General features: G+C 41.9%; 1 protein-coding gene across 5 annotated transcripts in view; it reads right to left on the reverse strand.

Moving 5' to 3' along the window:
- The window catches only part of malt1 (MALT paracaspase 1), a 145,453-nt gene that overhangs the window by 11,672 nt on the left and 118,140 nt on the right, over positions 1 to 15,641 (reverse strand). For all 5 annotated transcript variants that reach the window (XM_072573678.1, XM_072573657.1, XM_072573668.1 and 2 more), the window contains 4 exons: positions 14,960 to 15,137; positions 14,114 to 14,188; positions 11,159 to 11,286; positions 4,178 to 4,327 (listed from right to left, as the gene is read on the reverse strand). In XM_072573678.1, the coding sequence (XP_072429779.1) occupies positions 4,178 to 4,327; positions 11,159 to 11,286; positions 14,114 to 14,188; positions 14,960 to 15,137 (531 nt within the window). The remainder of the gene's footprint in view (positions 1 to 4,177; positions 4,328 to 11,158; positions 11,287 to 14,113; positions 14,189 to 14,959; positions 15,138 to 15,641) is intronic.

Consider the following 15,641-nt stretch of genomic DNA (forward strand, 5'->3'; position numbering starts at 1 on the left):
CAAAAATAACATGAGATTGTACAAGCACAAACACATGAAAAAAAAAGCAACTCATGATACCAACCATATCTAAACAGCAGTGCTACCTTGAATGCTCTTTGCTGACTCATTATGTCTTCAGAGAGACAAATGAAGAAGCAACATAATAAAGCTAGACCAGTAAGTATTAGGTGAAATTCCTCTCCAAGCTTAAGGAAGCATGTTGTGTCCCATGCCAAGTTACATTCAATACATTCTAACAACTCTGTAACCGTCAGAAGTTTGAGCAGTTTGTTGCCAAGGGCTGTGACATTTTGCAAAATTGAAATAGTGCCTGATGACCAATCTACATTTTACACAAGGTGTTTACATCCTGGATTTCCCACCTGCAGCAACATTTTTCACAAGGTACTTTTCCAAAGGTTGGATTCCACACTCATTCATTGTGGATTTGAATGCCAAGAGGGTCATAAAATTTAGGTGATCTGTCTGCCGCCTTCCTGTCTGCCCCTTCCATAACTTTGGAAACAGTAGAGATGGCATCATCAATACTTCAATACAAGAAGAACCTAAGTTAGCATAAGTGTAACATTACCTACAAAGACTTTGCTTTATACTTAACATGGCATTTTATCTACTACCCATCCAAACATCACATGTAATGCAACTTCAACAAACCATGAAGCTTGAATCTCTCTTTTATCGTCAACTTAATAGGCATTCTTGTATGATAAAGCAAGCCTTGGAGTTTGTTCACGTCAAGTGAGTACAGAAATGTCAGGTGCTGCACTTTGGTAGGGCAAATCAGGGTAGGACTTATACACTTAATAGTAAGGTCCTGGGGAGCATTGCCAAACATTGAGACCTTGGAGTGAAAATTCACAGTTCCGTGAAAGTGGAGTTGCAGGGAGACAGGATAGTGAAGATTATATATGCCTTTATTGCTCAGTGCATTGAGTTTAGGAGTTGGGGGATCATGTTGCAGCTTTACAGGACATTGGTTTGGCCACTTTTGGAATACTGCCTTCAACTCTGGTCTCTCTCATACAGGAAAGATGCTGTTAAACTTGAAAAGGTTCAGAAAAGATTTACAAGGATATTGCCAAAGTTGGAGGATTTGAGCTACAGGGAGAGACTGAATAGGCTGGGATTATATTCCCTGAAGTGTCGGAGGCTGAAGTTTATAGAAGTTTATAAAATCATGAGGGGCATGGATATGGTGAATAATCAATGCCTTTTCGCCAGGGTAGGGGAGTCTAAAACTAGGTTTAAGATGAGAGGGGAAAGATTAAAAAGGGTCATATAGCACAGAAACAGATCCTTCGGTCCAACCAGTCTATGCTGAACATAATCTAAAACTAAACTAGTCCCAACTGCCTGCTCCTGACCTATATCCTTCCAAATCTTTCCTATTCATATATCTATCCAAATGTCTTTTCAACGTTGCAATTGTATCCACATCCACCACTTCCTCAGGACGTTCATTCCACATGTGAACCACTCTCATAAAATTTGCCCCATGTTTTTTTAATCTCTCTCCTCTCTCACCTTAAAATGTGTCCCTTAATCTTGAAATACCCATCCTTGAGAAAATACAATTACCATTAACTTTATCTATACCTCTCATTATTTTATAAACTACTTTCAGGTCACCTCTCCTACGCTCCAGTGAAAATGCCCCAGCCCAGCCAGCCTTTCTTTAGAACTTAAACCTTCCATACGAGGTAACATGCTGGCAAATCTCTTCTGAACCCTCTCCAGCTTAATAACATTCTTCCTACAAGTGGGTGACCAGAATTGGACACAATTATCCAGAAGAGGCCTCAGCAATGTCCTGCAAAACCTCAATGTGACTTCCCAACTCCTACACTCAAAGGACTGAGCAATAATGGCAAGCATACCAAATACCTTTTTAACCACCTTGTCTATATGTAATGCAAACTTCAAAGAATGATGTACCTGCACTCCCAGGTCCCTCCATTCTACAACATTATCCAGGGCGCTACCATTAATTGTATAAGCCCCACCATTGTTTATTGTATCAAAATGTAATATTTTGAATTTATCCAGAATGAACTTCTCCTGCCATTTTTCAGCCCATTGATCCATTTGATCAAAATCCCACTATAATCTTAGAAAACCTTCAGTCTCTACTATGCCACCACCTATGGTGTCATCTGCAAACTTACTAACCATGCCTTCTATATTCTCATCCAAATCATTTATATAAATGACAAACAAAAGAGGACCCAGAACTGACCCTGTGGAACACCGCTGGTCATAGGCCTCCAGTCTGCTACTCTCTGTCTCTTGCCATTAAGCCAAATGTGTATCCAATTGGTAACTTAAGACGCAACTTTTTCATGCAGAGGGTGGTGAATGTATGGAATGAACTGCCAGAGGAAGTGGTGGAGGCTGGTACAAATACAGCATTTAAAAGGCATCTTGATGGGTAAATGAATAAGAAGAGTTTAGAGGGATATGGGTCAAATATTGGCAAGTGGGACTAGATTAATTTAATATACTTGTTAGCAGGGACAAGCAGCACGTGTCCAACTTAAATGCCACTGATTGCATTTGGGCTTATTCACTTGTCTACAATTAAAGTTTATGACAAGAACAGAATTATCTTCATCTACCAATCTTCACAGAATTCAATTAGATTAGCGAGACAGCACCAAAATTAACAAATGTCATGCTGAGAATCCCTAATAACTGCTGAACTTTCCAAGTGATCTAAATTCTACAAGCCATTTTTCCAGCCAGCATTAAACTCACATAATTAGAAGGATTGGATTTCTGACTCTTCTCAAATAAGACAACGTAAGCCACACTTCAGCCTACAGCAATCAATGCAGAACTTAATTAGCTATTAAATGTCTAAGTCAGTAACTGAAATACATTTCCTTTGACACACTATGAAAAATGGAATTAGGTGTTGCAGTATTATTAACTTTGAAGTAATTAATCTTAGCTGAAGTTTCTGTAGTTTTATTTTTGTAGCAATTTTAGCAATACACTATTCAGGCAATAAACTTGTTTGTATTTTCCTTTGCACCTTCCACTCACATATAAACAAAGAAACAAATTCATGAAGGAACAATGGGGCAAGTGAGATTATGATCCTGAAGCATAACAATACATATAGAAGTAACTTAAACAGGGCATTTGTCATCTCTCACTTCTCTTCAAAATGTTGAGCTGGGGGTTGGGGGAGGGGGGGAAAACGGGTGAGGGGGAGCATTTAGGTGCCTCCTTGAACTGCCACACTCCTTCGTATCTAGTCCTGCCCACAATGCAGTTAGCCATAAGGTTTCACTCCTTCTCTTTGACTCCATGTCAGTGTGTACCAGAGTGGCTTGCTAGGCCATCCCAGAGTGCAGTCAATAGTCAACCACATGATTGTAGGTCTTGAGTCACATAAAAGACCAAGTAAGGACAGCAGCTATTTGTTCAGAAGGTGAACCTGATGGGAATTACAACAATAGACATTGGCTTGCCATCACCATTAGATTAGTTTTAATTCTAGATTCACTAACTGAATTTAAATGCCACCAACTCAGAGAAGACAGTGGCAGCATTAGGCTGGGGTTCTGGATTATTAGTGGCATTGTTACTATGTGACTGCCTCATTATTAGATTGAAAAGCATCATTGGAGGAATAGACATCATTCCCACCAGTCACCTTAAAGCCAACTCATTTAGGAGAAAACAATACCACCTCTCGTAATGCGACTTTTACACTGAGGAAAATCTACTAAATTGGCTTTTAAAAAGTAAACAATATCAGGCCTATTACTGAACTCTTTTTGCATACTCCTGCACTCAAGCTTTTTACTTTGAGATATCGGGGTAGACTCTACATTCCCAGTCCAGTGTTTGTGCAGCAGGTATCTACGTGGGGAGTTCATGTGCATAAATCAGTTTGCCTTTGTCAGATTCGCCATCCTCAGGCGTTTGTACAAGGCACAGCAAATATCCGTCACACAAAGCTCCAAGCTGGGAGAACTGATTTACAAAATCTAAACCACTCCCTAACCTGCCCAATCAATTATGCAGATTGCTAGCATTCCTCCATTGGCTTAGCTTTCATGTTTATTGCATACTTGAAATACCTCCACAATAACTAGAGCGGTCACAAACTGGGCTACAATCCAATCTTCCAATGAGCTATTGCCAGAGATGAGAAATATGTTACCATGGGCCTTTGCCCACTGCAGGTTGCGTGCCAGTGATTCAGCGGAGCAGCCTGATGAATGGATTGGATCGGTCAAGGCTCTCTTCTCACAGAGACTGCTGCGAATTTCCAGAGCTTGCTTTCCCTTAGTGAGGTCACATTTTCCCATGTCTGCAATTTAAAACATCAGAGCTGCATTAAGATGAGAAAGTAAGTCAACATTTGTGAAAATAATTGCAATTAAAACCTGGCAATGAGCAGCAAAACTGGCAGCATCTGAAAATTGATGTTAACACCTTTCATTTGTACTGGAAAGAGGAAAACGATGAGTCCAATAACTTCAAAATAAATCAACAATCTTCAAAAGCTCCACTTCACAGTTTTAAACTTATTATTTTCACTCAACTAGTTTTATTGTCACTTTTAAAGCGCTGGTGCTAGTAATGTTAATTTCTGGTTTGTATTGTAAACTCTTCACCTGATACTTCAAGTCTAATATTGACAATTAGTGCAAGCTTACTCTGTTGAAATGACTACATGTCTGATATCCCAAAACATAGTCCCTTTACCAGGATCTCAGTAAGGCAAAACCTATTGCAATTGCCCTTTTCTCGTTCTATCCAAAGACAACTTTTTCACTCACTTCCAGTAATGACCAGAATCTGAGATGCGGTATAAGGTGAGGAAATCTCAAGGTGGAGTTTTTCTCCACATTCACTTGATCCAGCTCCATGGTCTAGTACTCATTTAATACGCTCCTGTCAGTACAAAGGTGCAGATGATACTACACTCTCCCTCCCACCCCCCTCTCCTCTAACCAGAAGAAAAAGACTCTAAGTTAAGGCTTTTTATTTTTCTCTCTCTTTTCTTTCATATATTTAAGCACATTGTTTGGTTCTAGTTAGTTGATATAAAGCTAAGGCTTACAATGGCAGGGGACCTCAGACCCATGGCATGTGCCTCTTGCTTGATGTGGGAGCTCAGGAACGTGGCTGACATTCCTAACACTTACACTTGCAAGAAGTGTGTCCAGCTGCAGCTCTTGTTTGACCGCATGACGGCTCTGGAGCTGTGGATGGACTCACTGTGGAGCATCCGCGATGCTGAAGAGGTTGTGGATAGCAAGTTTAGTGAACTGGTCACACCGCAGGTTAGAATTGCTGAGGGAGACAGTGAATGGGGTGACCAAAAGACAGAAAAAGAGTAAGAAGGTAGTGTAGGTGTCACCTGTGGTCATCTCCCTCCAAAACAGGTATACTGTTTTGGATACTGTTGGGGGAGATGGCTCACCAGGAGAGGGCAGCAGTTGGCAAGATCATGGCACCATGGTGGGCACTGCTATTCAGAAGGGCAGGAAAAAGTCTTGTAGGGCCATAGTCATAGGGGATTCTATTGTGAGGGGAGTAGATAGGTGGTTCTGTGGCAGAAAATGTGACTCCCGGATGGTATGTTACCTCCCAGTTGCTTGGGTCAGGGATGTCACCGATCGGCTGCAGAGCCTTCGAAAAGGGGAGGGAGTACCGGAGCATTGGGGGGGTGGGGGGGGGGGGGGGGGGTGAGGTTGCATTGCAGCTGTGCTAATGGAGCACACTATGGAGGCGTTTTGGGTGGAGCTGACAAAGAAGAAGGGATTGATTGCTGGGTCTGTATTACAGGCCTCCCAACAGTGAGCGTGAGGAAGAAGAACAAATAGGTAAACAGATTATGGAAAGATGTAGAGGCAACAGGGTAGTGGTGATGTGAGATTTTAATGTTCCCAACATTGGCTGGGATACAGGTAGTGTCAGAAGTCTGGATGGGGCAGAATTTTTAAGAAGCGTCCAGGGCAATTTTCTGGAGCAGTATGTCAATAGTCTGATGAGTTAAGGGGCCATATTGGACTTGGTTTTGGGGAATGAGCCAGGCCAGGTAGTAGAAGTTGTGGTGGGGGATTTCTTTGGGAACAGTGACCACAATTCTATAAATTTTAGATTACTCATAAACAAAGATGAGAGTGGTCCTAAGGGAAGAGTACTAAACAGGGCCAAAGCCAATTATATCAAAATTAGACAGGAGCTTGGAAAAGTAGATTGGACACAGCAATTTGAAGGCAAGTCCACATTTGATATGAGGGAGGCTGTCAAAGATAGTACAGGATCAGCATAAACCGTTAAAAGCAAAGGATAGGAAAGGCAAGATTTGTGAATTGTGGATGACAGGAGAAATCGTACAACTAGCCAAGAAGAAAAGGGAATCGCACATAAGGTCCAGACAGCTAAGGACAGAACGGGCCCTGGAGGAATATCGGAAGAGTAGGCCCAGTCTCAAATGAGGAATCAAGCGGGGTAAAAGGGGTCATGAAATAGCTTTAGTGAGCAGAATTAAGGAGAATTCCAAAGCCTTTTATTCTTATATAAGAAGCAAGTGGGTAACTAGAGAAAGGACTGGTCCACTAAAGGATAAGGAAGGAAGGTTGTGTGTCGAACCTGAGAAAATGGGTGAGATGCTGAATGATTACTTTGCATCAGTGTTCACTGAGGAGAGGGACGTGGTGAATGTTGAGATTATAGATAGAAGTTTAATTACTCTGGATCAATTGACATTAGTAGGGAAGATGAGTTGGGTAGGCTAGAGGTTATTAAAGTGGACAAATCCCCAGGACCGGATGGGATCTATTCCAAGTTGCTGAGGGATGTGAGAGAGGAAATAACTAGGGCCCTGACAGATATCTTTGTAGCATTCTTAAATACAGGTGAGGTGCCAGAGGACTGGAGGGTTGCTCATGTTGTCCCCCTGTACAAGAAGGGTAGTAGGGATATTCCGGGTAACTACAGACCAGAGAGCCTGATGTCAATGGTGGGAAAGTTGCTGGAGAAGGTACTGAGGGATAAAATCTATTTATATTTGGAAATGAATGTCCTTATCAGTGATAGGCAACATGGTTTTGTGCAGGGGGCGATTGTGCCTTACCAACTTAATAGAGTTCTTCGAGGAAGTGACCAGGTTGATAGATGAAGGAAGGTCTGTAGATGTTATATACATGGACTTTACTAAGGTGTTTGATAACATTCCCCATGGTAAACTAATAGAGAAAGTGAAGTCACATGGTGTGCAGGGTGTTCTAGCTAGGTGGATAAAGAATTGGTTGAGTAACAGGAGATAGGGAGTCGTAGTTGACAGGAGTTTCTTGAAATGGAGGAAGGTGACCAGTGGTGTTCCACAGGGATCAGGGCTGGGGCCGCTGTTGTTTGTAATATACATAAATGATCTAGAAGAGGGCATTGGTGGTCTGATCAGTAAGTTTGCAGATGACATGAGGATTGATGGAGTAGCAGAAAGCACAATGGACCGTCAAAGAATACAGGAGAATATAGATAGACTGAAGAGTCGGACGGAGAAGTGGTAGATGGAGTTCAATCCAGGCAAATGTGAGGTGATGCATTTTGAGAAGTCTAATTCTAGAGTGAATTAAACAGTAAATGGAAGAGCCTTGGGAAAAGTTGATGGGCAGAGAGATCTGGGAGTTCAGGTCCATTGTACCCTGAAGGTGGCTGCACTGGTGGATAGAGTGGTCAAGAAGGCATATGGTATGCATGCCTTCATCTGCCAGGATATCGAGTATAAGAGCTGGAAGGTCATATTAAAATTGTACACAGCATTGGTTTGGCTGCATTTAGAATATTGTGTACATTTCTGGTCGCCACATTACCAAAAGGATGTGGACGTTTTGGAGAGGTTGCAGAGAAAGTTTATGAGGATGTTGCCTGATATGGAAGGTGCTAGCTATGAACAAAGGTTGAGTATGTTAGCTTTGTTTTCATTTGAAAAAAGGAGATTGAGGGAGAACCTGATTGAGGTCGACAAAATCATGAAGGGTATAGACAAGGTAGATAGAGATAAGCATTTACCCAGGATGAAGTATTCAATAATGAGAGGTCACGCTTTCAAGATGAGAGGTGAAAAGTTTAAGGGGGATACACGCGACAAGTACTTTACACCAGAGGGTGGTAGGTGCCTGGAACACGTTGCCAGCAGATGTAGTAGAGACAGGCATGGTAGATTCATTTAAGATGCATCTGGACAGGTGTACGAATGGGTGGGGAGCAGAGGGATACAGGTGCTTAGGAATTGGATGACAGGTTTAGACGGTGGATTTGGATCAGCTCAGGCTTGGTGGACTGTAAGTTTTCTTTGTTCTTATGATTCTGCCTTTGTCACATTTGAAATGACAGTGGTACATCTTAAAAGGTCACCGTAAATAAATCACAAATTTAAAAGCTACTGAGCGTCTCCTCTTGGAGAAAACTGCAATTTTCCATTTGGCGTACTCACAAGAAGTGGGAAGCATGGCAACAGCCTGAAGTAACAGCAGCAGGCCAAGGTCTAATGCAACAGACAGAATTAGACAGCCTCCTCTTCCATCTGGATTCAGCTGCAGCCACAGGTCGTCCAGTGAAAGGTTTTCTCACTCCTATTGGCTGTTTAGGCCATTTTTTTTTAAGTTAAGGTTTTAAAACTTGGAGAACGGGGACTTCCACCTCTCCTATTGCTGCTGCTTCTCACCAGATCTGAGAGTTTCCCTGCCATCCCCATTTGGATAATGGGTCTACCTACCAACTACTAATTGACTGACTGAGGAACTGAGTGACTGTTCCCCTTACGGTCTGAGGCTTTGACTCCCCAGTCTCTCACCACCTACTGTGCTGGGGTCCTTAAGTCCACTAGAAAATTTTGAAGCAACTTGTCACAAAACAAAGCATTTACGGAAAAAAAGTCATGATTCTTTATGTGGAAGTTGAAATTTTTGCACTGATATGCATAAGAAAGTACAATGTAAATAGAGTACGGCTTCACAATCAAGTTAATAATGGTTGAATAAACACCTCTCCACGCTTCAGGCTCACTGCCTTTATTCCTGATGAAGGGCTTTTGCCCGAAACGTCGATTTCGAAGCTATTTGGATGCTGCCTGAACTGCTGTGCTCTTCCAGCACCACTAATCCAGAACCTTATAATAAGTGTCTAGATTACAGTGGTGCTGGAAAAGGACAGGTCAGGCAGCATCCAAGGAGCAGGAAAATTGACGTTTCGGGCAAAAGCCCTTCATCAAGAAGACAGGCCTCTATTCTTGATGAAGGGCTTTTGCCTGAAATGTCGATTTTCCTGCTCCTTGGATGCTACCTGACCTGCTGTGCTTTTCCAGCACCACTCTAATCTAGACTCTGGTTTCCAGCATCTACAGTCCTTGTTTTTACCTTATAATGAGTGTTGACTCAGGGAGGACTGTTAGCCAAGGACTGTTAGCCCTGACCTTCTTTTAACATGCTTGCGCCACCACGGCGACAGGCTGTTCGGGTGTATTAAAGTGTAACTATTGAAAGAAGACATCTTCAACAATGAATTGGATTGCTGAAGTGTCAGCGTAAGTTATGTGCTCACGTTTATCCTGGAGCTTGAACCCACTACTATTTGACTGAGTGGGCAGTAGAGGTATTAATTGAACGGACTTCTCACTATTTTGGCTTAATGACTCAAGAATTGCAATTGGTCTCCATATATAACAAATCCAAGCAGATTAAATATGCATCATAGAATCCCTAGAGGGCAGAGTGAGGCCATTTGGCCCATTCAGTCTGCAAAATCCTTTTGAAGAGCATTCCATCCCGTACGCTATGGGGCCATTTAACACAGCCAATCCACCTGCACATAGAACATAACGGCGCAGTACAGGCTCTTCGGCCCTCGATGTTGCGCTGACCAGTCATACCAATCTGAAGCCCATCTAAACTACACTATTCCATGTATGTCCATATGCTTGTCCAATGACAACTTAAATGCACTAAAAGTTGGCAAATCTACTACCATTGCAGGAAAAGCATTCCATACCCTTACTACTTTCTAAGAAACTACCTCTGACATCTGTCCTATATCTATCACCCCTCAATTTAAAGCTATGCCCCCTGGTGCTCGCAGTCACCATACTTGGAAAAAGGCTCTCCCTGTCCACCCTATGTAACCCTCTTATTATCTTATATGTCTCTATTAAGCCACCTCTCAACCTTCTTCTCTTTTACGAAAACAGCCTCAAGTTCCTCAGCCTTTCCTTGTAAGACCTTCCCTCTATACCAGGCAACATCCTCGTAAATCTCCTCTGTACCCTTTCCAAAGCTTCCACATCCTTCTTATAATGTGGTGACCAGAACTGTACACAGTACTCCAAGTGCGGCCGCACCAGGGATTTGTACAGCTGTAGCATAACCTCATGGTTCCGGAACTCGATCCCTCTATTAATAAAAGCTAAAACACTGTATGCCTTCTTAACAACCCTGCAAACCTGGGTGGCAACTTTCAGGGATCTGTGTACCTGGACACTAAGATCTCTCTGCTCATCTACACTACCAAGAATCTTACCATTAGTCCAGTACTTTGCATTCCGGTTACTTTGACCAAAGTGAATCACCTCACACTTGTCTGCATTAAACTCCATTTGCCACCTCTCAGCTCAGCTCTGCAGCTTATCTATGTCTCTCTGTAACCTACAACATCCTTCGTCACTATCCACAATTCCACCGACCTTAGTGTCGTCTGCAAATTTACTAACCCACCCTTCTACGCCCACATCCAGGTCGTTTATAAAAATGACGAACATCAGTGGTCCCAACACCGACCCTTGCGGTACACCACTGGTAACTGGACTCCAGGATGAACATTTCCCATCAACCACCACCCTCTGTCCTCTTTCAGCAAGCCAATTACTGATCCAAACTGCTATATCTCCCACAATCCCATTCTTCCGCATTTTGTACAATAGCCGACTGCACATCTTTGGACTGTGGAAGGAACCCTGAGCACCCGGAGGAAACCCATGCAGACATGGGGAGAATGTGCAAACTCCACACAGGCAGTCACCCAAGGCTGGAATTGAATTTAAGTCCTGAGCACAGTGAGGTCGCAGTACTTACCACTAAACCACAGTCCTGCTTCTGTAGTTGAGAAAAAAATCTTAATATAATAAAGCATTTACCTTCAGCAACTCTGTCAAGCAACACTGTGATTTTTTCATCCTCTAACAGGCGTTCCTTTAGAAATTTCATAAATATGCCATTTGCTAATCCAAAATGCTGAATTTCAAATGCTTCTGCACCTTGACATCTTCAAATGTAGAAAATAAACAATTTATATATCTTTTTCTTTTATTACTTTTAGCAGACAGTTTATAGGCCACCAACAGTAGTTACGTGGTTAGATAGAGCACTAAACAAAAATTACTTTGTTTGATTTGTTCATGGAATTTAGATGCTACTGGCCAGGCCAGAATTTATTGTCATCCCTAAATGCCGAGACAACAGTTGAAAGTCAACCAGATTACTGTGTGTCTGAAATCACATGAAGACCAAACTAGATAAAGACAGCAGTTACCTTCCCTAATGGAGCAGCGAAATTGATGTTTCGGGCAAAAGCCCTTCATCAGGAATAAAGGCAGAGAGCCTGAAGCATGGAGAGATAAGCTAGAGGAGGGTGGGGGTGGGGAGAAATTAGCATAGAGTGGGGGAGGGGATGAAGGTGATAGGTCAGGGAGGAGAGGATGGAGTGGATAGGTGGAAAAGGAGATAGGCAGGTAGGTCTTGGGGACAGTGCTGAGCTGGAAGTTTGGAACTAGGGTGAGGTGGGGGAAGAGGAAATGAGGAAACTGTTGAAGTCCACATTGATGCCCTGGGGTTGAAGTGTTCCGAGGCAGAAGATGAGGCGTTCTTCCTCCAGGCGTCTGGTGGAGAGGGAGCGGCGGTGAAGGAGGCCCAGGATCTCCATATCCTCGGCAGAGTGGGAGGGGGAGTTGAAATGTTGGGCCACAGGGCGGTGTGGTTGATTGGTGCGGGTGTCCCGGAGATGTTCCCTAAAGCGCTCTGCTAGGAGGTGCCCAGTCTCCCCAATGTAGAACTGGCTGGTGTGGAACTGGCTGACTATCTCTTGGATAGAACTGGTGGGGACTCAATGGGTTGAATGGCCCCATTCTGTGCTGCACTATTCTATTCCATAGGACATGAAGCACATCACGAAGGTGCCTTACAGAAGCCGTTGAGGCTCAGAAGAAAGGACAGGATCAGGGACTAGGAACAGGAGATGCACCAGGACCCATGATTCCTCTCGCTCACCTTGCGGACTCGAGAATCTAGATTAATGAAAGGCCATCTCTTTGAAATAGAAGATTCCGAAAACACTTGATATAAAGTTACAGAAGTCTTTATCTACTAGATGGGAAATCTAGAAAATACTGGGGAGGGCTGGAGTTTCCGAATGCACTTATGTAGGACTCGTACAAGGAGAAATCTCTTCACTCAGTGGTTTTGAAGCTTTGGAATTGGTTAGATGGTTGTTCATTGCTGCATTGGAGAATATTTTTAAGACTGGATTAAATATATTTTTGATCTCTCAGGGAATCACGGGAAAATGGGAATGGTTGGAACACTGAACTGAGACAGGAAATCAGCTGTGATTGTATAAGATGGCAGAGCAAGCTTGGATGACTGCATGGTTTACTACCGCTTTTTGTTGTGTTCTAGTCTTAAATGAAATTATTTGCTTATACAAAGATAGAAACATGGAAGATTAATGGTGCAGGAGGCGGCCATTTGGCCCACTGGATCTGTGCAGACCAAAGAATAAGTAATGGTCCCTTTCCAGTTTATAACGAATGTGCACTTTCCACAATGTTGGATGCTTACTAGGTCATCCAGCTGCATAAACAGAACTGCTGTTCATTATAATTTCTCTGTGCTTTTGTATTCAACTACTTTCACACTCTATACATACCTATTATTTCTGCACTGTTACAAATAGAAAGTTTTAAAGGATTATTATGGGCTGGTGCTACCCTTAGTTTAGAAAAAATGGTAGATTGGATGGAGTCATATGAGCTGCTTTGAACTCTGCCCAACAACAAACCTGGGTGGCTTAGTTGTTAATGTGTGAAGGTGCCCAATTTGTCTTACTGGAAAAAGGTATAAATTGTGTACTGACAGTGGATAGATTGTTAGTCTCCAAAACCCTAAGAATGTGTTCAGAACATCAGGTTTGGTAAGTGAGTATAATTTGAACTGAGTATTTAATTTCAAGATTGAACGGGATTTTCTACCTTCATTCAAACCCACTAGATTCATATTTGCCATGAAGATGGGAATTGAGGATGAGAATTCATAGCAAACTATGGAAAAGACTGACTTCGTATATTCGCTCAAAATATTATTAAACGTCACAAACAGTGAAAATCTACAAGACTATAATGAAGAGGGAGAGAGATAGTAGGAAAATGGAGGCAGAAAAATTCTATGGTTCACGACACAAGAAATCGAGTGAGAGCTCATGCACAGATTAAAGAGACTGAATTCATGAGAATTTGAACAAACTGGAAGAGTCACCTAACTTTGGATAACCAAGAGAACTATTCCTCCAGCCAATGTACTGAAAGTCACTTCAAATGAAGTCAGTTCAATAATTAGAAATGACAGTTGGAAAGGGAGAAGAAAGGAAGGTACCACCAGAAACTAAAAATCACTATGCATTAAGAACAGTGCATCTCCTTAATGGGGAGTGTAATGCATGAACATAGAGGGAGATATCTGGGTGTTTTGACTTTTAAATGGGGGATCTCTTCTGTTGGTCAGTATTTAGTCAAAACTGTTTTTGATTTGTTATAGGTTATAAGAATTTGAATTACTTTCTAAAGTCATCTATCTCCACAGGGAACATAACAACATTTAATAAATTCAATAACTCAGTATTTGCAAAACGCAGAGGTGAACAGAAAGGCTGTTACCAGATTGCTTCGAATTGGACAAGAAAAACCAAACAGTGAAACTTGTCTGGAGCTTGGATGCTTTTGACTTCCATTTGACTAAATTTCATAATTTCAAGTGAAAAGTTAACATGACTTCATAAAATTTATTAATGCAATCTTTCATCAGGATAGACAACTACTTACGTTGCGTATCCAAACACAATATTGGCTGTAACTTTTAAGGCCTCCATATTTGGAATGGTGTCATCATGCATATTCCTGCAAACATAGAATCAGGTAGTTCACTATTCACAGTACGTTACACCCACATTAGCCTCTCACCATGCACAGTACCTACATTCCATCCCTGTGTAGAGACTAACCATAGGATATTGTCACAAGACCAGGTAAGACCAGGTAATTCGGCACAGACCAAGAAGCGAGAAACTTTTTTGACTTTTATGAAACCAGAAAGATGCATTTACTTACTAAATACCCTGACTCCCCTTTTTTTCTGATACTACAGAACTTCCTGAGTTGTGAGGATAGGTGGATGATCATCACATGTCAGTTGCTGAAATGTCACTCTGACACCAGCATTTGTGGCTTTAATTTTTTATTGTGTCCTCTGCTCACCATAGCAGCTCTCTACAGAAGCATAGATAAGATTAAGATCTCAACACATGGATTGCTATAAATACAAATTTATCACCTCATGGCCTGATGAATTTGACTGGCAGAAACGGGAAATGAGTGAAGACATTAGTGAAATAAGAAAATGGTTGTTAGAAATAAATGTTTCTCTAGTTTTAAGTGAATAGATAAGCATTTTTAATAAATCTTGGATAAGTTGTTCACTATTAGAGCAGGCCCCTCAAGTCCATGTCAGTCCAAATGATATGAACAACTTACTGTCACAGCTGGTTGGCTCTCACTGACTGACTGACTTTGGGTTGGCTCCAAAGATAGAGAACAGATGGAAGCTCATGATGAAAGGAATATATTTAGTCCTATTAAATGAAACATGGTACAAGTTTCTCTGGTACATACCTTTTCCTGCACATGTCCAACAGGAAGACATTCAATCCAGTCTCCTTCTCTTGCATTAGCTTTAGGATGCTCTGCACGCACAAGCAGTTTGCTGATCTATATGGATTTGGAGCATTAATCGGGACCATAAAACTGTTTCCATAGTTTTCGTATCCATGTCCAGCATAGTACAATAAACCTGCAATAATTAATGCAAGCATACATTAAGTCAAACAGCAGTTACTATTACCAGGTACCTATTGGCCAACATGCAGCAGGATAGAAAACTTGACATGTGTATTGAGAACTTCCTAGCTTTTCTGTCTGCACTTCTGAAATTGTCAGATTTGAGAAAGTTCTGTCATAAAAATATGCCAGCAGGGTGGCAGTTGTCCATCCCCAATTGCTCTGACACTGTGGCTTGCTAAACCAATTCAGGCGTAGTTAAGTGTCAACCACATTGTTGCGGGTCTGGAGTCATGCGTTGGCTTGACTGGGTAAGGACATGGATTATCTTCCAAAAGAAATGACTGAACCAAAAGGAATTTTTACAACAATTCTCGGCAGTTGAGGATGGGTAATAAATGCAGGCCAAGTCAACTGGTGAATATCACGTGATCAAGAAAAAGAAAACAAACAACAGTTTTCTTTAACTCAGTATGTAGATTGTCCGACCAGAGGGGAGGCCATATTGGATTTGGTA

Source organism: Chiloscyllium punctatum, chromosome 1 (genome assembly GCF_047496795.1).
Source record: "Chiloscyllium punctatum isolate Juve2018m chromosome 1, sChiPun1.3, whole genome shotgun sequence".
NCBI classification, from domain to species: domain Eukaryota; kingdom Metazoa; phylum Chordata; class Chondrichthyes; order Orectolobiformes; family Hemiscylliidae; genus Chiloscyllium; species Chiloscyllium punctatum.